Source organism: Stigmatopora nigra, chromosome 7 (assembly GCF_051989575.1).
Source record: "Stigmatopora nigra isolate UIUO_SnigA chromosome 7, RoL_Snig_1.1, whole genome shotgun sequence".
In the NCBI taxonomy this organism is placed as follows: Eukaryota; Metazoa; Chordata; class Actinopteri; order Syngnathiformes; family Syngnathidae; genus Stigmatopora; species Stigmatopora nigra.
The window spans coordinates 15901268-15922028 of record NC_135514.1 but is presented as its reverse complement, the minus strand read 5'-3'; the positions used below and the strand labels follow the sequence as shown (position 1 = coordinate 15922028).

Genomic DNA, 20761 nt, shown 5'->3' with positions numbered 1-20761 from the left:
CGTCATCATTGAAAGTGCTGGCGAAGATCTTTAGCTGTCCATCAATTTGTCAATACTTTTGCTCAAAACCTTTTTACCTGTCAGCGTAGAAATGGATTACACAAACAAACATGTCATTTTCTTTTAAATAGCCAAATGAATTATAAAAAGTTTTTTTTTAATTAGCCCAAAAATGTCCAATAGGAATGAATTCTGAAGCGAGATGTTATTGTTTTTTTGAATAGCCAAACATTTTAAATCAAATTGAATTACCCAAACAAAAAGTCATTTTTTCAATAGCCAAACATTTCAATCAAAATGAATTATAAAAACAAAATTTCCCTTTTTTTTTTTAAATGGCCATAAAATATCCAATAAAAATAAAAGAATGTGACAATTGACCCAACACACGGCATCCATTGCCAAAATACTTGCTTGTTGCTTGCTTGCATGTCGGCATGAAAAATTCCCAGCCATCTTTCTTTCTTTCCAAAAACAATTGCAAAATCCAGTTGAGTGTAGGAAAAGTTCCAGAAGGACCGGTTGCAGTCGTAACGCGTCGTGACGCGTCGCGACACGACACGACGGCTCGCCCAATCGCCGCCGCTTTCTTCACTTTCGCTCGGCATTTGTAAACCTCTTTTTTGGTTTGTTTGTTTCCTGGAAAGAAAAGCAAAAAGAAATGTTTATAATCATCTTTGACAATAAAATGCATACCGGGATCGAGCCAATTGAAGAAGGGCAACAAGTTCAAATTGTTTTTTTTTTTTATTGACATAAAGGGAGGGAGACAATCTGAATACCCAGAAAAATGAGCTTAGCCTCCATTAGAACTATCAGCATTGCTCATTAGACATTTTTTTAAAATCTGGGCTGTGTCATAAGTCATTTAGTCTGTTAAAATAGAAGGCTTCTCACAAGGATATTGAAATGTAGCACTTTCTCAGTTAAAAAAAAAAGTGCAGGCGTGTTTCGAAATCGTAAAACGGCACCATCGGGTGGTCAAAGTACAGAGGTGCACGTTTTGTTCCAACAGAGCGGAAAAACAATGTTTGAACTTTGTTATTTTATTTAAATGTTTGGAAAATGTTGTTTTATTGATTTATCTCTATTATTAGATTTTTTTAAAATAATTTATTTGGATTTTAAATAGAGAAAACTATCTATACTTGAACATTTATTGAAATGTTTCATTATTTTTCCTCGCATTTCTCATAACTAGGTATTTTTTAAACATATTTCTGTCACGTCGAATGGAAAAGGGGGAGGAGTTAAAATTTTCATGACATTTTTAATTCAGATTTTTTTGATAGAATACAACAAAAAGTATGTTTAAAAATACATTCTCCGTCCAAACCAGTCAGACCGTTCCAAACGTTCATTTTGAAATAAAAACTTTTGATCCGTAAAAGCGCCTTTTTCCAAAATTCAAGTTTATTCCAGCGAGCGGATCTGAAAAGCCCCCTAGAAAGTGTCTTCGGTCAGAAAGTCGCCATCCACGCGCACGCTAATGCAGGGGCTGGCGGCTCACCGTCACTCACCACCGGAACCCGGGGGCCAAGGTGACCTGGGCGTACAGGAAGTAAACGCCGTCCCGGCCAAAGCGGAGGGTCCAGAAGTAGAAGCTCCTCCCACGTCTTTACTTGTCGAAAAGTCATTTTTACGTAACGTATATTGACAAAAAAGTAATTGGACATAACATTATCCTCAAAGATTTAAAATTAAGGCAAAAAGTTGCAATATTATGTGTATAGTATTACATGAAGCGGTATCTAATCCGTATAAAATGTCTCATTCATCAAGACTGTCATTTTAGTTGAAAAAGTACATTAAATAGGATTTCTTTTGATCATTCTTCCCGCCGTATTATTTCAAAAGAAAGCTAAAAACCATTTTTTTCCAAATAGTTTTTGGTTAAATGTGATAATTATCCGCCAAACAAACACAGTCACGTGTGAAGTACTATACTATCATCACCTTTTATTTTGCATCCTGGCCACACAGTAGTAAGTAATGACTCAATATGAAAGTGAAAGTATGAAGCATCCACCGTTAAGTGAACAATGTGGCAACATCTTTAAAGCCGACGCGCCATTGACGCCAATCCACATCCAATTTTATTTAAACAGGGAGGCGCCATAAAAAAAAAAAGTTGGATATCGATTGGACGTCTATCGCCATCAATGCACACGCCGCTCGTCCTTCTCCAGTGGACTTTATGCCCCTACCAACATGGCCGGTAAGAGGCCACGTGGGTAGGGGCGAGGAAAGGTCTTAATCGCTTTGTCCGTCATTTTAAACCAGTTTCTCGCCAGTGACGTCCAATCCAACGTCGGAAGTCGTCCGGCGGCTCCTCCCACTTCAAAGGGATTGGTCGCCGTGCGTCCTAAGAGCCACCCCGGAGCACGCTTTCGAGCTCCCCGCTCTCCCGGAGCTCCTTGACGATGTCCAAGCCGCCCACCAGCTCGCCCTTCACGTAGAGCTGCGGATAGGTGGGCCAGTTGGAGTAGGTCTTGAGCCCCTGCCGGATCTCCTCGTCGCTCAGGATGTCGAAGGTCTGGTAGTCCACCCCGGCGCCGTTGAGGATCTCCACGATCTGCCGGCTGAAGCCGCAGCGGACCTCCTCCCTGTTCCCCTTCATGAAGAGCACCACCGGGCCGAGGTTGATGGTCTCCTTGAGCCGGCGTTCCAGGGACGGCGCCTCGGGCAGGACGCCGTCCAGCTCGCCGGACTCGGCCATCTCCTTGACCACGTCCAGGCCTCCCACCAGCTCGCCCTTGGAGTACAGCTGCGGGTAGGTGGGCCAGTTGGAGAAGGTCTTCAAGCCCTGGCGCACCTCGTCGTCGGACAGGATGTCGAAGGTGCTGAAGGCCACGTTCCTCTCGCGGAGGAGGGCCACTATCTGGCGGCTGAAGCCACAGCGGGGCTCCTGCGCGGTGCCCTTCATGAAGAGCATGCAAGGCGCCGCATTGACCAGCTTCTTCAGGCGCTCGTTCAAGTCCGACGGGGCTCCGCCGGAGGACTCCGGAGGATCCGGGGCTCCCGAGGAGGCGGCCAGGCGTCGGACCTTCTTGGTGAGCTCCGGAGCGTTGGCTCCGTCCAGGCGGTCCACCTGCGCGCCGCCTTTAAAGAGGACGAAAGTGGGCACCGAAGTCACGGTGTACTTCTCCGAGACTTCCGGGACGGCTTCGGCCTCCAGCTTGACGAACGTGGCGTCGGCTTGCTCCTTGGCCAGCTCCACCATGACTTCGTTCATGAGGTCGCATTGCGGAGCCCACGACGCTTGGAAGTGGACCACGGTGAGCCGTGGGCCGCTTTTGCCAAGCAAATCCTCAAATTCCGCCCGAGTTTTCGCCTCCTGCATGTTAGCCATGTTGCTTCGAGCGCGCCGCTTCCGAGCTGCTGTTGCTTCTTCTTCTTCGTTGGTATGGTGCTGGCTGACGCAACCGTGACGCAGCAACTTTCGTTTTCCAAAGAAAAACGAATGTCGAAAAAATGGCTCCTGCGAAAAGCTTTTCTTTGACTTTGTGCCATTGAAATATTTACTCATCGAAAAGGCTTTAAAAAGATATTGTGGTTGGGTTCAGTTCGACCAGTTTATAGTAGAATATACTTTACATTAACATAAAAGTGAAATTGATGGAATTAGTCACATAAATAAAAACAAATGTCATTACGAATAAAATATAAATACACATTTGTTAAAGACAATATAAATAAATAATATAATAATCCAGTAATACCCTTCGGTTAACTTGTTAGGACGCAACTGCGCCGAAATTTTGCCGAATGATTTTTATTATATAATTTCACAGGCAAACACTTATGACAAATTTGAGCACAGAAAAACTACATGTGAATGAAATGACGAGTAAATCTATTTATAGTTTCCTGTTTGTGCGTGACGTCACTTCATGCCCCGGCGGATGCTAGCTAACTCGAGACGCTAGCCCGAAAGCCATTGGAAATTGATGATAACAAACAGACGCCTGCGACAGATTAGTCAAACACACCAGAGTCGCCATTAAGGTAATGATGGACTTTTTTTTTCCTCTTGTCTGAAACTCTTTGCCACCATTTTTGTCAATAAACACTAATATCGTTGACGGACATTTGTTCGGGGTACGGTTCCGTTAGCTTTCTTTGCTAGCATCTCTCTTAGCACGAACGCCGAGAAGAAGCTTTCATTTGCTTTTTTGGCACAAAGAAAATAAATCTTTGTTTTTCCGTTGCGTTCGGCCATTTTTGGTTTTGATAGCGGGACTAACATTCTCTGCTAGTCATCTACATTGTCAAATCTGGGGGAAAAAACGCGCCAGTAGCAATCCCAAGTCCCGTGGATTCGTGTGTGTTAGCCTTTTAAATTTCGTTTTAGTTCCCCTTTTAAATTTATTTTTAACCTATGGGTTCATTTAGTATTCAAGTAGCGTCGAAAAATCTGTGATGTAACGAACCAACCCGTGCCAGGTGTTCTAGTGACGTCAAAATGTGATTTGTTTACCCATACGCATCATTCATTGGACGCCTGCGTGCAACAATGCTAATGAATTTTGAAATGAAGAAAACAGGATCGTCATTCATAGGATGATTTGTAAAATTAAAAAAACTCACTCGACGAATGACAACTTAGAATAAAAACAATACAAAATACCAAAATAAACATTGTCATTTACTGTCAAATTGTTTGTTTTTAATTGAATTGTGCAGCCGTTACCGTTAGGAATGCGAGTCCGTTGATTTCTGTGAACCTATTTTCACATTACAGAAAGACCATGGAAGAACCAAGTACGGAGATAGAAGTGACGGTGAAAACGTTAGATTCTCAGAGCAGAACCTACACCGTCGGCGCGCAGGTAAAAATGAAGGAACTCTAAAGTGGATATCAAGTTTCTGGAAGCTCCATCTAATCTTTTATTATTTCTTTTTGTCCTGCAGTTGACCGTGAAAGAGTTCAAGGAGCACATTGCGTCGTCAGTGGGGATCCCCAATGACAAACAGAGGCTTATCTACCAGGGCAGAGTCTTGCAAGATGAAAGGACCTTGGCCGACTACAGTGAGTCATCCACACTCGGTCGGCGTTCTTAAAAAGACACCAATTTTATTTTTTTAAGCTAGGTTTTATTTTTTAAGTTAGGTTTTATTTTCTGACTTTATTTTTAGGTTGATTGCAACATTTGCACCAGAATTGGTCTTTTATTGTGTTCCAAATGGTCCTTAAATCTAGTTTTTCTCTTTGAACATAGAACAAACTAGAAGTCAGTCACTCGTTGATTTGTAAATTAGTCAGAAACATATTTTAATACCCCCTCACCCCAAAAGGCACACACACTCACCCCTAAAGTCCCCAATTTTTTTTGTGATTTTCTTAGACGTGGGCGGCAAGGTGATCCACCTGGTGGAGCGCGCTCCTCCGCCGCCCTCCCAACCGGGCTCCGGTTCCGGCGGAACCTCGGCCGAGGGATCTTCGTCGTCGTCGTCCCAGGACGGGCCCCAGGGTCCCCCGCACGACCGCAACGCTAACAGTTACGTCATGCTGGGCACCTTCAACCTGCCCGTCAACATCATGGACCCTCAACAGATCCAGGTGCCGATCATTTTGCCCCCCTGGCGGCGCCGGCTTTCCCCTTTTTGGGGCCATCCACCTTTCTCTTCCCTCCCGTGCCATTAGATGTCCGTTCAGCAGATGGTTTCCGGGATGGGCGAAAACGCCAGGAACGCCAGAGTGACCACCAGCACCGGGGTAAGTCGCAAACAGGAGTTTTTGGGGAGAAAAAAAATGTCGTGTTTGCTTTAAATGTGCTTTTATTCCCGTCTTTCAGAGCAACGGCTCGGTCAACGTTCACATCGACATGGATCAGCCGGTGCAGAGCGAGCCCCGGCTCCGCCTGGTGCTCGCCGAAAACATGCTGAGGGACATCAACGACCTGATTGAAAGGATGGAGGTCAGTCCAAAGTTCATCACGGGTCGTTAGATTTTTTTTTTTAATGAATGGATCAAAAGAACTGGAATAAAATCCCTGAATACTCTGTTTTTATAGAGAGCTAAAACAATGTTTATTTTGGCTTTTTAAAAATATTTTTCGATTTGACAAAATGATTTTTGAACTTAAAAATGGATTCAAAATCTATAATCTTTATTTGAATTTGATGCTAAAAAAGAAAGTTGGCAATTGACTTTCCCGGGCCGCACAAAATGAGGCGGCGGACCAGATTTGGCCCCCGGGCCGCCACTTTGACACCGACCGGTGCTTTAGGGTATTTCCAGCTTTCTTTGCTTGCAAGTGACCTGGGAATGTCCCCAAATAAAAAAAAGACTGTGAATGACTTAAAGTCAGCCCAAATGAAGTCCTTGTCATTTAAAAAAGTCTGACTTTTTTTGTTTGTGTTTCCGCTGGCATCAGGGTCGAACGGGCGAGGCGTCCGCCCAAGCCCGAGGAGAGCCTCCCGCCGCCGCCGCCGCCCCACCGCCCCCGTCTTCCGCCACCTCCACCCCGTCTCCCTCCGCCCAACCCATGGACACCTCCCCCCCTCCGGACACGCCCCCGCCGCCGTCCTCCTCGGCGGCGCCGACCGAAGGCCCCGCCCCTCAACCCGGACCCCGGTGACGCTCCGCCCCCGCCCGGCTGCTCACGGTAAAGCGTTTTCCAATGTATTTATGTATGTATTTTTCCTATTTCCCGCTCCCCCGGAGAAGCCACCCCAGCCCCGCCGAGCTGGCCGAGATGTTTTCGGAGATGCGGCGGGTGGAGGAGCGCCTTCAACCCTTCGTGCAGAGAGCTCACGCCATCCTGGAGACGGCCACCACCGCCGAGTACAGCAACAACACGGTACGCCAAGGGTGTCCGACGAGGGTTGGTTGGCGGGTCACTTTAACGTCAACTTCATTTCACGTAGGCTGGACCATTTTAGTTATTGATTTGTAATGGACAAAATCAGCAAATGTAATATACATCTATACTCTTCATTTGAATTTGATCCTAAAACGGAAAGTCGGCACTCATCATTTACTTTCTCGAGCCGCACAAAGTGATGCGGCGGGCCGGATTTGGCCCCCGGCCCACCACTTTGACACCAGTGTATCAAACATGAGTTTTTTTATTCTTTATTTTTCCGCTTACAGGAAAGAGAGGACGACCAGCAGACGCTGGTCCTGACGTGGGAGTGCATGCGTCTCCTCGGCAACGCCCTGGTGGCCCTGAGCGACCTGCGCCTCAACCTGTTGAGCCCCGCCCCCCGCCACCTCCACGTGGTGCGCCCCATCTCTCACTACTCGCTTCCCGTCACCGTGCCCGGCGCCGTGCACCACCACGTCCCCGTGCAAGTAAGTGATTGGCGTAAAAGGCCCGATTTCATGATGTCAACCCATCAACAATAGTTTTTGCAAAGTTCAGTCATGGTTATTTTGCAAAACTGAAAATAACCTACAAATATTACATGATATTTTTGCTGACATCTACTGGTGGAAAAAGAGTATAGCAAATCTTGTGCGCATTTAAATCGTTCCCTTGATTCAGTTTTTTTTGTTATAAGGTAAACGTCTATTCCTTTATATTTGTATGAGGTCATTTGATATTGCTTTATGCTTTCATTTATTTCTGTTTTCTTCAAAGCTTTATTTTACTTTTTGATCCAAATAGTCCATTTATGGAGTGACCTGCAGTACATTCTTTTTTTTTGTTCACCCCAGTTGAACGTGGGTGGTGCTTCTGCAACGGCGACCAACGGTGGCGAGGGACAACAAGCCCCGCCCGCCCCGTCGTCCGGCCAATCGGAGCAGACGGCTCAAGGCCAGGGGCAGAGCCCTCCCGGGCAGCCCAACCAGGGTCAAGGACAGGGCCACGGCCCCCGCCTCATCAGGATCAGCCACCAGGCCGGCCCGCTGGTCATGATGCAGATGAACACGGACGGTGAGTCCAATCCAGTCTTGTCCAGACCTGGTTTTTGGCCCTCCATCTGTGCCATCCAATCAACCCTTTCTCTCCTTTTTTGCAGGCTCAGGCCCAAACCAGACGGCCGCTCACCAGGTTCCCGGACAACCAGGTAAAAAAAACAAAACAACTTTAAAGAAGAATATAAGTTCAAAGCCAGATTTTTAAAGTAATCCCAACAAAAAAAAAGCTTAGTTACGCAAAGCATTAGTTCTCTTTGAGGTCTCCCCGTCTAATTGATCAGGTGACCTCCCCCCAGACTTCATTCGCAACCTGATGCAGCAGATCACCCAGTACGCCACGGCCGTGGCCACCACCGCCGCCACGGCGGCGGGGCAGGCGGTCCCGCCGCAGCCGCCGCCGAGCTCCACGGCCGACTCTTCGGCCGCCACCACGGGGCCCAACACCCCCAGCAGCACGCCCACGGCCGCGGCGCCGCCGCCGCAGCCCCCCAACGGCGGCCCCCAGGCCCGAGTGGTCTTCACCCGGCCGCCCTTCGCCCGCCCCCCCTTCCCCCCCAACGTGCCCCTGGCGCCGTTCGGCACCCGGGGGACCACCATCAACGTGAGGGCGGCCGTGCCTGGCCAGCAGGGTCAGGTAAGGGGCAAGGGGGCGGAGTCTTGGCGCCCGCTGACACGGCGTAAAGGCTTTTTGTCCGTCGGCAGGCTTTCAACGCCGCCGCCCTCAACCAGATGATCAGCGCGGTGGTCGGCCAGCTGATGATGCCGGGACAAATGGGCAAGTGGGCCACATTAAAAATTGTTTTGGCACCAGAAAATATAGAAAGATTAGTTTTTTTGAAGCTGTGATGTCTTCCTCTCGCAGGCGCTCCTACGGCCACCGTCGGCGCCACTTCGGCCTCCACCACCGCCACCACCACCACGTCGTCGACGTCGTCTTCCTCCGCCTCCTCGTCTTCGACCTTCTCGGCGTCCAGCAGCGAGGTCAACGGCGGCGGCGGCGGGCAGGGCGAGGGCCACCCGCCCACGGAGACGTACGCCGAACTCCGTCACATGCTGGGCTCTCTGCTGGGCGGCCAGGGGGGGGCGCCCCCCATCGAGCTGGACGAAGCCAGCTTCCCCAGCCTGATGGAGGGCGTGGCCGACTTGATGCGACAGGTCAGTACCGCTGGGAATTCAAAATCCATCTCAATTTTAGATTTTACAAAATGATTTTTGAACTAAGAACACAGAAGAAATGGATGTCGCCGATCCTACGTAGCATCCTAAGAAATAGCGTGGCCGCGGCGCACGGAATGTACCTTTTGGATATCTCCATTTGCAAGTTTCTTTGTTCCACCGCAGCACCAGCAACCCCTCTTCGCGCCTAGGCCCAGACCGACCACGCCGCCCGACGCCGCCGCCTCCTCGGAGGCTCCGTCCGATCCCCCGGCGTCCGCCCCGACGGCGCCGGCGGCCCCGGGCTCCGTCCCCGACGTGGCCGACCAGGAGCCCTTTGTGGAAATCGTGCGTGGCGTCCTGACCAGCCTGATGGGCTCGCTGGGCCAGGCCCACAACGACACGGAGAGCATCGCCCAGTTCATGCAGAGGCTCTCGCAGAGGTCCAACATTTTCATCAGTCCCGAGGAGCCCTCAGGTAGGCGCCGCCCCCTCCCCTCACCGTAATCGGCGCCGACCTTTTAGTTTGACGGCGGCGTCGTGGTCTCTCCCCTCCATTCAGGGTTCTTTGGCGAGCTGCTGACCCTGGTGTGCCAGACCTTCACCATGTCGGACCTGGTCATGCTCCTGCACGCCAACCACCAGCCGCTGGGCCGCATCCAGCCCCGCCTGGCACAGTTTTTCCACCAGAGCTACCTGGGCGGCCGGGAGCCCACCGACGAAAACATCGCCGTCAGTGTGGACGCCGGGCCGTGTTTTTCGGACCGGGGCTTAAACCGTACTGTCTCTTTTTCCCCGACAGGCCGCCGCCGACACCATCGTCCGAGAGCTGGAGGATGACATCACGGAGAGCTTCGTGAGTCCGGTTTCCGGGACGACGTGGTGCTATCCCGGGTCACCCACCCACGTTTTTTTTCCCCCACACAGAGGGAGTCGTCGGTGAGCGTGCTGGATGGCGTGGACGCCACTCAGACCAACATGGCCTTCTTCAGGCAGCAATTGACGCACATGGCCACGCACATCCTACGCTGCACCGGTCAGTTGGCTTCCATCATCTGCCCTTCTGGGAGAGGAAATAGAAATTAATGTTAAATATGGCGTTTTTTTTCCGTTGGCCAGACGATACTTTTGGCCCACGTCTGCTCCATTTGTGCAACCGGGCCCTCTTTGAGTGCCTGGCCCTCAACCTGCACTGCCTCAGAGGAGACCGACGGGCGCTGACGGCCGTGGTCAACCACCGCATCGTACGTAGGGGTCGGACGTCATGCCGTCACGCCGTCCTTCCTTTGCCGCCGCCTCACGTCCGTCCGTCCGTCCTTTCCTTCCAGCGGAGGATGTCGAGCGACATCAGCCCCAGCCTCCTCAACTGGTTGATCAGCATGATGAGCGTGCGGCTGCAGTTCATCCTGGAGCACCTGCCCGTCAGCCGCGAGCAGATCCAGGCGTACATCGTCTACGTCCAGGTAGGACCGATCCGGCGGGCCGGGCTCCGATCCGGTACACCGCCATTTTGTCTCCATGGTTGATATGAATGCCTTTTATTGTGCCCATTTAAGTGATGACAATTGGTGGATGGCAACATGGATTGCTAATAGATGTGCTTTTTTTGTCTTTGACAGAGAGACGGCTCCGTGGCCCCCACCGAGGCGCCAGAAGCCCAAAACGCCACGGTAAGTCGCCCCTGCGCCATCTTGTTGGCACCCACCCATCCTAACATGAATTTGACCAGAAGATGAGCGACAGCCCGTCGCCGGCCGCCGCCACCACCGCCGAAGAGGCCATGTCCACGCAGGAGAACGGAGCGCCGCCCGTCGACCTGGGCGGGGCCGCGCCCGCACCGACCGGCGGCGACGAGGCGGGAGCCGAGGGCAACGCCACCGTCACCGCCGCCACCCGCGACCCGGCGGCCGAGACGGAGGCGTGGACGGCGGCCGTTCCGCCGGTGAGGCTTTTTCATTCCATACGTTTGAATGTCTGACTATTTGTAAACGGCTCATTTTCTTTACCCCAGGAGTGGGTTCCCATCATCCGCTGCGACATGATGACGCAGAGGAAGATGAAGGCGCAGCCGCCATTGTCGGACGCTTACCTGCACGGCATGCCGGCTAAACGCCGCAAGGTGAGTTTGGGGCGAGTGACAGACTGACTGTCATTCCGATTGACCGTTTGTCCGTCCACCCAGACGGGACCCGGCGGCGGCAGTCTGGCGTCGTTGTCGGAGGCGGTGAGCCAAGCGGCCCGGACGGCCGGCGCGCGCCCCGTCACTTCCGCCGAGCGCCTGCAGGAGGAGCTGGACGAGCCCCGTCTCCGGGAGGCCTACTCAGAGCAGGTGACCTTTTCACCTTTTTCAATTGAAAAAACAAAGTGTCGTCGTCTAGATGGAGGCATCAAGTTGCGTTTTTGTTTTTGGGCTCAGGTGAAGTCGGACATCAAGAAACGAGTGCGGGACGAAGCCGACTTTAGCGCTCAGCAGTTCCCGGACACGCACAGAGCCTTCCTGTCGGACTCGTAGTAGCCCCGCCCCTCATCCCATCGGTCGTGGCCGTCCTTCCTTAAGGGCAGGACGCTACTAGTGCCTATTTATTATCGCCCACCGCGCTTCATCCTTTGCAAATATTCCTCCTTAGTTTGGACCCAAGCTTTTTGTCAGCCTTGTTTTCTTTTTGTTTTTCTAAATTCAGCCATCTTCCGTACGCCCGCTGACGTCAAACTATGATCGGCCCGCGCTTTTTGTCGCCAGAAGGCGTCGATGACGCGGGTCGTTTGAAATGTTTGGTGCGCGTCCGCCAGTGGGCGCTACTGTGCTGTGTGCGTGCGTACGTCAAGGTTGAAAGAAATCAAGTTGGGTTTTTTTTTGTTTACTTTCCGTACATTAGTGTACAGTACCGCTTAAATAAAGACATTGATTTGAAAATTGAGAAAGATGTCTTTTAAAGATAGTTTATTCTCAAAAGTATTGAGCTCTTTCAATTTCAGGGCAATATACTTTTGGCAGTTGCTTTGATGGGCCAAAACAGGCCGAGCCACCTTCTTTGTCATCCGGTCCTGTCCGGTTCCTGCTATTGCGTCACCTGCCCGTCAACCTGCTGGGGGTTGACGCCCAAATTTGGCACGGTAATATTTTAACTCTTGAATGACCACTTTCAAAGCAAAATTGCAGTAAAATGGAAACTAACTATCATGTGTTTTCAGGGGAACAGTTTATTGGCCATATTGGACGGCAAACGGGGGAAGCCGCTTCCTTGCCGGCCATCAGAGAAACGCTCCGGGCATGGATCGGGGGTCTTTCATGTTTCTGTAGTGACGAGCCAACCAAACGCCCAAGATCTGCAGAGAAGAAAAATGTCCATTATTGACCTGACGTAGCCAACCAAATACGAGAAGTGGATTGGAATTGCAAAAACTGGAAACCTCGGTGAAGCTGAAGAAGAGCCCGATACCTCCCACGAAGCGCAGGACTTGACCGGCGTAGCGTTCGATGATTTCCGAGCACGTGGTGCAAGTCGATAGCGCTTCCTGCGTGAAACACATCTGAAAAAAAAAAACATGGAAATGAGCACCATTCTAAGAGCCGGCGGGATTATTCTTGATTCGACGGCGTCACTGACGGCGGGGCAGCTTCCGTTATAATCCACGCGAGCAAAACCGCAACAGTTGAGCGTCTTCTCCACGTCCATCTGGGTGGCCTCCGACTTGTTCCAACCGGCCTCCAGGAGAGCGTTCTTTGCGAGGGGGGGTTGCGTACACACCAGAGTTAGCTCAAGGAGTGACCGGATAACAGTTAACCATCTCCTATTTACCCGCTGTTCCTGGTTGAGCGCCAAACAGGCACAGGACACGGACAGCTGCACCACGAAGACCAGGAAGAGGACCATCATGTACTGACATTAACCGTTAAGGTCACATTGGCTCAAATGGATGGGCAAAAGGTGCTCTGCTTTTTAGGCCAAAAGATACAAAGAAGAGCAACACCTGGTGGTGTCGTAGGGCGCCGCAGAGCCCCACCCAGGCCACCAGGAGCAGGAAGACGGCCACGCCGATGATGCCGGCCACCACCCCGATACTGGACACTAGGCCAAACCATTTCCCCCACGCCGCCACGCCCACCAGCAGCAAACTCACCAACTGTCAAATAGAGAAAACGCTGAGCCCCCGGCCACGCCGCTTTGCCATTGACGGCCTAAGACGTCCAATCCAAAGGTCGAGAGAACAAATGATTGATTTTCTGCCACTTTAAAAAGGGATTGCACAATTATTAGTGAACTATACATTGGTGGGAGGGCACCTTTTGGACAGATTAACAAATTCATCAAAAAAAAAAATAACTCGCTTGGCGGCAAGAGATGAAACGTTAGCAATGGCAACCCATTTAAATGAGTTGTCTATCAGTGGCAATGGTTACAATTCCAGTCACTTTTTCATTTTGGGGTACTTACACGTCATTTCCTGTTGACGTTTGGCAACTTCCTTCACTTCGGTTGAAGTGAATTGGGGAATAATATTTAATAAAAATGTTTTGCAAAGTATAGTTAGCAAGGTTCTATCGTATTAGTCGTAAATAGACAACAATATCATATGCTAGCCAGCTAACCATTTAATAAGGGAGCTTCATAAACAATAGAATACACTAGACACCATTTTCCCTCTCTCTCGTTTAGCATGAAAATTCTAGTTAACTTGAAATCAAAAAGTCAAAAGTAAAACACGTGAACTATCTTCCGAATTATTTGAATAGGCAATAGAAATACAAAAAAAACTGAGGTTATGCGTTTCAAAATAAAAGGCAACTCACCACGTAGAGTATATTAAGTGCGCAAAGGGAGTTTCGAGTGCAAACAAATCCCCCGCAAAGCATCTTGGCGTCTCCTTTTCTTCGTCTTCGTCCTCTTCCAGTGGCAGTGACTTTGTGCTTTTTGTTGTTGTTTTTTTTAATTCCTGTAATGGTGCGCAGGTGTTTGACTTGTGGCGCACGCGCACTTCCGCCTTGCCTTCCAAACTCGCTCCTCCTTTAAAGCACCCTCAGTTGTGTGTTGATCAGTTTTTACTTTTGAACCACTCTAATATCTGCATTTTTTTTCAATCTGAATTGGATTATACGATGATTTCATTAGAAGATTATCAATAAAACACTGAACAGATAAGTATATATGTCCCCAATTGTGAACGTTGTATTAATTAGAGAGAGAGGGACTATTTGGTCCCTCGTTTAATGACGTAGTTTTCTTTTTCTCAGGCACCTGTTGGTGACTTCCGGTGTTATTGTTTGAATCTTCACATGGAATGTTGCCGGCCAGTTTGGTGCTTCAGGTAAACGAGTTACTACAATGTTTTTTTATTGACTTTGAGTACGTTTTCGGAACTTTAACTATTGGTAGTCGTGAATGTCAGTTATTTTTAGTCCTTTTATTTCAACAGGTTCGACAGGAAAGCTTTTTTTTCCATGTGAATATTATTATAAAGCCGTTGTATTTGAAGGAGAAAGTACAAATCTGAAACAGCCGTGTTTATTTATTTATGTTGCGTTTACCGATAGATATATTTGCAGTCGTTTATTTTGTAAACGTGCTGTAACGAATACGCACTATAATTGTTATGTACGTGTCGATATTTGTCAGTTGTGCTAATGAAGAAGTTTGTAAACAAGGCAATTTTAGTTTTTGAAAGGGGACGTCTAGTGGCCAAAAATCGCATGACACCCAAAAGAGGACTTTTGCTCTCCTCTTTTTTTGCATCACTTCAAAAAAGCAGAAGACTCAGGATGAAGAAAAAAGAAGTGACGTTGTTACTCAGTCAAGCTTGAGTTTCATTGACGTTCGTCTCTCGGCGACTCAACCCGAAACGTTTTTTTCTGGATTAATCTGTTTTTTTCTTCCATTTTTGGGGGGTATTTGTCAATTTTCTTTGATTTTATTCAACGATGGCCGAAGAACTCAATTACGTGGCCGTCAAATTCAACACCAACCGTGAGTCCCAAATGTAATCTTTGACCTACTCTATGTCGTGCAATATCATGTATCATTGAAATGTAGTCTACAATTTTGCTAGTCGATAAATCGCATCAATTCTTTGGGGGAGGAGTTTATCCAAACTGGATTGGACGTCTATTGCCGTCAACGGCAGCCGATGATTCAAGACTTGTTTGTTGTTCTTCTCAGAGCCGCCAACAGAAGGCGTCATCTACGACGACGTAAGGAGCCAGCGAGCCACGTGGAGCTCAGGTTGTCGGCGCCATTGACCTTCCCGGACGGCATCAACTTTCGACCGAAACTCAATGTCAAACCATTTCTGAACTCTTTGCAGAGAAACGGGCACAGGCGGAAAACATCTACGATGACGTCAGCAGCAAGGAGACAACAACGACGCCCGCCCACCCGACGCCCATCTTAAAAGGTTCGCACGTTTTCAAATATAGAAAAAAGGGGGGGGGGGGGATTCGAAGTCCTTTTCTAAATATAATGTATCATTAAAGAATGTAGAAACGAATAGATATTGATGAACAGCAATAATGGAACACATCCCCATTTCAAATGTAAATAATGGAAAAACTTTAAATGATTAATACATAGCTTTGAAACAAAAAGTATATCTAGAAATGATTTAAATAGAGATGCACGAAAACCCATAGAAATGAAAATAAATAAGCAAAAGTGTAATAATAACATTTTGAAATGTAGATTTTAGAATAGATTTAAATCACCTTAAAGTTGCAATAAATAAAAATATTTTTAAAAATGGGTTTAAAAAGATTTAAATCACATTTAAAAAGTTGCCATCCATAAAAAAAATCTAAAAATGGATTGATTTTTTTTTACATGACTTAAGAACAAGTTGCAATCAATCAAAATATCTTCAAATGAATTGAAAACTATTGAAATCACCTTAAAAAAAGTTTCAATAAATCATTTTTTAAAGATTGTATAGGTTTAAAAAATGGCAACAAATGGATTCAAAACAAAATTCCATATCAATGAAGATTGACAGAAATCAAACGACTATCAATGTTGAAAGAAATAGTTGAGTGGGATGTAAGATAGAAAGGCGAATGGTGAATGAAATGGAGCCAAAAATGAACACAAATTCAACTTCAAAAATGGATACGTTGATTACCCGTCAATGACAAAGACACCGAAAAGATGAATGTCAACTTTTGTCTTTAGCAAACGGCCCACAGAAATGGCGGAGGAGCGTCTCCACGCCCACGCCCACGGCCGCCATATTGGCCGCGCTTTGCCTGCTCCTGGCCTCGGCCGTGCTGGCCATGGCCCTCCACGGTCGGTACTCGGACCGCCGTCGTCTCGTCGGCCGCCGTCCTGACCGTCCGCTCTGCCGACAGCCAAGGGCGCGGCGGACGAGCTGGACGAGCTGCGGCGGCGTTGGCGGCCGCTGGGCATTGAGCGCCAGCGCCTCAACCGCACGCTGGAGGCCGTCCTGGCCCTGGACGTCTTCCACGTGATGGCCTACTGCCCGCAGAGAGGTAAGTGTCAAATGAGTCCCTGTCCAAAAATGGCATCTGTCACTCGTGGTCTCGCGCGCCATCTTTGAAATGAGAGGCGTCCAATCATTCTTTGGTCCCTTCTTGCTTGCTTGCTCGTTTTCTGTTCAGTGCTGAGCCTGTGCACGGCGTGCCCACGCCATTGGCTGCTCTTTGGCTCCAAGTGTTACCTCTTCCTTCACCACCAGTACTCTGGCACCTGGAAGTCGTGGGAGGAGAGCGCCGGTGAGTGCCGCCGCCGGAACGCCAGCCTGCTGACCGTCGCCAGCCGACAAGAGCAGGTAGCTTAGCTTATTTTAGCATAGCATATATTTTGCACACCAATGACACAAACAACTATTTAAGAACCAGTTTGGGGGGGGGGGGTGGTTATTATTTTATATCAACTCCATTTCACGTGGGCGTGATCATATTTACATTTTTTTTGGTTATAAATGGATTTAAAGAAGTGGATTAAAATCCCTGAATATTCGTTTTTTTTTAGATTTAAAACAATGTTTATTTAGTTTTTTTTTATATATGTTTTTAGATTTTACAAAATGCTTTTTGAACAAAAAACACAGAAAAAATGATTAAAAATGACATTGATTGATTTTAAAAGGGAAAAAAATCAGTATTTTTAACATACATTTATATTCTTCATTTGAATTTGATCCTAAAACAGAAAGTCGGCACTCGTGATTGACTTTCTCGGACCACATTTGGCCCCCGGGCCGCCACTTTGACCCCCGTGTTTTCTATTCAAAAATCTCCATCGTTGAGGCATTTTTCCTGACCTTTCTTTGTCTCTTTACTTATTTTATTGCCATTTCTCAAGGAATTTGTGACCAACCAGAGCCGCTACTACAACGACGTGAAGCACGGCTACTGGATGGCTCTCACCAAGGACATCATTACGGACAAGTGGGGGTGGCGCGACGGAAGCGTGCTCAATCAGACGTGAGCTCAACGCCGTCGTCGTTGTCGTCGTCGCCATTCTGGCCAACGTCCAGCGCTTTGTTTGACCTTCAGCTTCTGGCGAAACGAAGTGATCTACAAAAGCTACCGCTGCGGCTTGTTGTCCAAGTCGGAGACGGGTTGGTACCTGGACAACTGGAGCCGAGCCTCCTGCTACATGAAGAACCGATACGTCTGCCAAATGCCCGCCTTCCTGGAATTTGACCAGGGATAGGGTCAACAACGCTGTCACAGAGCCATCCCTCCCTCCGTCCGTCCGTCCGTCTCGAGCGTCAGGTGAGCCCGACCGTCGTATCGTTAAAATGAACACGGCGCCATTTAAGGGTGTCAGACTCGGGTTCATTGGCGCAATAACGTCAATTCGGTTTGATGTGGGCCATAAGTGCAATGTAGGGTGAACTGAAGCTTCTTGTGCAGGTCAGATTTTTATTTCATTTTTTTTGCTGCGGGACTAAAAGAACAAAAAAATGGATGTTCCATTTGGTCAGTTGGGGCCTCTCAGATGGAGGAGCTATTTTTCTAGATTGATCTTTTGATAGTCAAATTGTGATCCAAGGCAGGGTTTCCTTTTTTTTTTTAGAACTTCCTCTTTATTTCTTTGTTTCTGAGAAGTGCCCTTGCATAATTTGCATTTGTGCCATTGCTTTATATTTCACAACATGCCGGTTGACTACAAAAAATGGAAATTTAGAAAAGAAGATTGTGATTTATGGAAGGAATCATTTGCTCATTTTCACAATGCAATTCATCCAAAGTTACAAATGAAGCATAAAAAAAAGTAAAAAACTGAATTCCAGACATCATCTGACACAATTTTCATCAATTTGCATTTTTGTGCTTCATTTTTTTACTGTTCAAATCTGAGTATTTTCTTCTTCTGATGATCGGTCAGCCATCTCCCTCGAGTCTGTCAAGTCTTTATCCTGAAATTGTTTTTTCTTTTTCTTCTTCTTTCTCTTTGCTGTTTTTGGCTCACTGTGGTCATCTTGGGAGTCTCTTTTGCTTTTCTTTGGGACTTTTTCAGAAACAATCAGCTGGGATTCCCCACTATTGCTCTCCTCTTCTTCTTTTTCTTCTTCTACTTCTTCACCACTACGTTCCTTCTTCTTCTTCTTCTTCTTCTTCTTGTGTTTTGGAGCAGAGAGTGCGGCTTCCTCTTCCTCCTCTTCCTCCTGCCGCCGCCGCCGCCTCCTCCTTTCCCTTTTCTCAATTTTGAGGTCGTCGTCATCGTCGGGGACGTTGGTTCCGCCGTCTTGAGTGTTTTTCGGCGTCTGTTTTTCAGGCCGGCGGTCTTCGGTCTTGTTGGCGTACTTGGCCATGAATTGGGCTTCTTGCTGTTCCAGCCGGGCCAACTTGGCGCTCATGCTCAAGCCGTGTCTGGCTCCCCTTAAACATTGAAAAAAAAAAACAGTGGACAAAATTAGGGGAATAGGTACTTGGCGTGGGGAAGAAAAATAAGAAAAGAAGAAGGGACTAACTTGTGGGCGGTCCGTCCCCCGCAAGCCTTCATCAGCTCCGAATCAGACAGCCTACAAAAAAAATGACACTTTTCTGTCACTAAAAACAGTGTTTTTGTGTTTGAAATACTTTAAAAATGTACTTTGTGTGTTGAAAATGCACACACGGGTTAAAATGTGTTTTTTTTTTTTTTTTACAAAATGTGTACTATATATTTTTTCATCTTATTTCTAGTCCATGATGTTGTCTTTCAAAATAAATGTTTTTAATGTTGGGTATTTTTGGTGATCAAATGACTTGAATGGCTTTATATTTGTTGTAACTTTTATGTCATGAAATATATTAGTGGACAATTATTCTTTTTGCGTATTCAGAACACTTTTTATGTGATGAAATGACTTTAAAATGGCCATCTTTTGAGTTTTCTCACTTAGTCATGGAGGACAAATCCAGTTTGTGATCGTCCTCGGAATCCGAGCTGCTGTCGTCGTCGTCGTCGTCGTTGGCCGATTCCGGGCACTCGCGACCAGAAAACAACGTGGCCGTCTGGACGCGACAAAGACAAGGAGTTTCAAAACCACGCCTGATTTTTAATTCTTCTTCTTATTTTTTTACCTTGACAAAGCAGCCGTAAAGTTTTCCTTTGGCTAGCGCCGCCTTCCGAGGTTTCTTGTTGGAAATCTGCCTACTGTCGTCATCCTCCTCTTCCGTCGCCGCCACCGTCTTCTTTAGCGAAATGCCGTCCTGGATGAAGCAAAAGATGAGATTTCTGTCCTTTGGGAAAAGACGGCACGGAGTACCAGGTCAAGACAAACCTGATTGGTCTCCACTTGCAAGCTGGACGAGGCTTGATTGAAGACGTGATCCCACCACTGGAAGGTAAATTCTTCTCCTTCTCTGTGGCCCACCTGTTGTACACAATTTTTTTGAAGTTTTGTAGAGGAAAAAAAGGACTTTAAAATGTATTTATTGATTTTATAGTCTTTGAGGGAATGATCACATGACACCAAGACACCAGAAAATGAATCCTTACCCCGCCTTTGTTGCATTTAACTTTGACCTTGATGGGTTTGGATATGCCATCTTCCTCCCGACCCAGTCCTTTGCCTTAAAAAATAAATAAAAATAATAATTCACTGACATTGACAACGGTAGACTTCTTTTTTCTATCTGAATGCGTCATTTTAGACATTTGCTAGAAGAAACAAGTACAATTCAGAAAAAACACTTAAGATAACAGTAGTCAAGACTTTTAACACAACTTTTGAAGTAGCAATATGGCATAATTACAGTGTAAACGATTCTTAAAAAGTCGAATGTGGTTCGTCTATGACTGTCAATGAATGTGATGGGATAATAATAATAATAATAATAACATCTGACCATCTTTCCAACCCTGACGTCTCATCTGCTCCTCAGCAAACTTCAAGCCGCGGCCCTTTACTTCGCCGTCGTCCGCCATCTAAATGTGGTAAATAAATGCAATTCAATTGTAGTTGGGACACAACTTGAATGTTATTTTTCACTGCAAGTCGACTAGAAAAGTATGGAAACAGACGCGAACGCCTTGTAACAATAATACGTCGGTCATTTTTTTCATATCGATGTTTTACTAACAGGTATTTGTGTCGGGATTTAATCCGATAAAATATTACTGCCTCATTCATTCCGAGATAGATAATAACAAAATAGAAACCTTCAGAGAAGTAAGACACGCTGATTCAATAGGAGGCTGCCATGACACCAGAAATGCGTCATGTTTGAGTCGTGTATTTTTCCGTCTTTTCTTTCGTACATACATGAAAAATTTGTTTAGATTTATCATTTTA

General features: G+C 47.3%; 5 protein-coding genes across 11 annotated transcripts; 2 read left to right on the top strand and 3 right to left on the bottom strand.

Annotated features, from left to right (window-relative positions):
• Window positions 1-1939: 1939 nt before the first annotated feature.
• glrx3 (glutaredoxin 3) lies at window positions 1940-3431 on the bottom strand. The gene has a single exon (XM_077720035.1). It carries the CDS (start codon window positions 3350-3352, stop codon window positions 2366-2368), a length of 987 nt encoding a protein of 328 aa, XP_077576161.1. The 5' UTR covers window positions 3353-3431; the 3' UTR covers window positions 1940-2365.
• Window positions 3432-3847: 416 nt separating this feature from the next.
• bag6 (BCL2 associated athanogene 6) lies at window positions 3848-11939 on the top strand. 6 transcript variants are annotated; one of them, XM_077720032.1, is made up of 25 exons: window positions 3848-4008; window positions 4745-4832; window positions 4915-5032; window positions 5349-5563; window positions 5663-5719; window positions 5799-5921; window positions 6381-6580; window positions 6671-6806; window positions 7100-7300; window positions 7667-7886; window positions 7972-8019; window positions 8152-8504; window positions 8573-8645; window positions 8733-9025; window positions 9212-9503; window positions 9588-9757; window positions 9828-9881; window positions 9953-10061; window positions 10145-10269; window positions 10354-10488; window positions 10645-10695; window positions 10755-10967; window positions 11037-11144; window positions 11208-11354; window positions 11442-11939. In XM_077720032.1, the coding sequence occupies exons 2-25, from the start codon at window positions 4752-4754 to the stop codon at window positions 11535-11537; spliced, it is 3618 nt and encodes a 1205-aa protein (XP_077576158.1). In that variant the 5' UTR covers window positions 3848-4008; window positions 4745-4751; the 3' UTR covers window positions 11538-11939. The 6 variants fall into 6 exon arrangements, with proteins under 6 accessions (XP_077576158.1, XP_077576154.1, XP_077576156.1 ...); XM_077720028.1 differs by having other exon boundaries at window positions 3851-4008; window positions 5648-5719; XM_077720030.1 differs by having other exon boundaries at window positions 3852-4008; window positions 5648-5719; window positions 6674-6806.
• Window positions 11940-12208: 269 nt separating this feature from the next.
• LOC144198858 (tetraspanin-13-like) lies at window positions 12209-14196 on the bottom strand. Its single transcript, XM_077720039.1, has 6 exons — window positions 13818-14196; window positions 12983-13150; window positions 12826-12906; window positions 12634-12747; window positions 12437-12556; window positions 12209-12352 (listed from the first exon to the last, which is right to left on the bottom strand). Exons 1-6 carry the CDS (start codon window positions 13878-13880, stop codon window positions 12278-12280), a joined length of 621 nt encoding a protein of 206 aa, XP_077576165.1. The 5' UTR covers window positions 13881-14196; the 3' UTR covers window positions 12209-12277.
• Window positions 14197-14356: 160 nt separating this feature from the next.
• LOC144198857 (C-type lectin domain family 4 member A-like) lies at window positions 14357-19210 on the top strand. 2 transcript variants are annotated; one of them, XM_077720038.1, is made up of 9 exons: window positions 14357-14988; window positions 15181-15243; window positions 15326-15415; window positions 16183-16296; window positions 16359-16499; window positions 16629-16742; window positions 17335-17456; window positions 17529-17750; window positions 18757-19210. In XM_077720038.1, exons 1-8 carry the CDS (start codon window positions 14943-14945, stop codon window positions 17676-17678), a joined length of 840 nt encoding a protein of 279 aa, XP_077576164.1. In that variant the 5' UTR covers window positions 14357-14942; the 3' UTR covers window positions 17679-17750; window positions 18757-19210. The 2 variants fall into 2 exon arrangements, with proteins under 2 accessions (XP_077576164.1, XP_077576162.1); XM_077720036.1 differs by having other exon boundaries at window positions 16629-16798.
• gpatch4 (G patch domain containing 4) lies at window positions 17787-20741 on the bottom strand. The gene is made up of 8 exons (XM_077720034.1): window positions 20629-20741; window positions 20316-20394; window positions 19966-20039; window positions 19748-19840; window positions 19548-19676; window positions 19363-19478; window positions 18953-19003; window positions 17787-18860 (listed from the first exon to the last, which is right to left on the bottom strand). Exons 1-8 carry the CDS (start codon window positions 20731-20733, stop codon window positions 18329-18331), a joined length of 1179 nt encoding a protein of 392 aa, XP_077576160.1. The 5' UTR covers window positions 20734-20741; the 3' UTR covers window positions 17787-18328.
• Window positions 20742-20761: the final 20 nt, after the last annotated feature.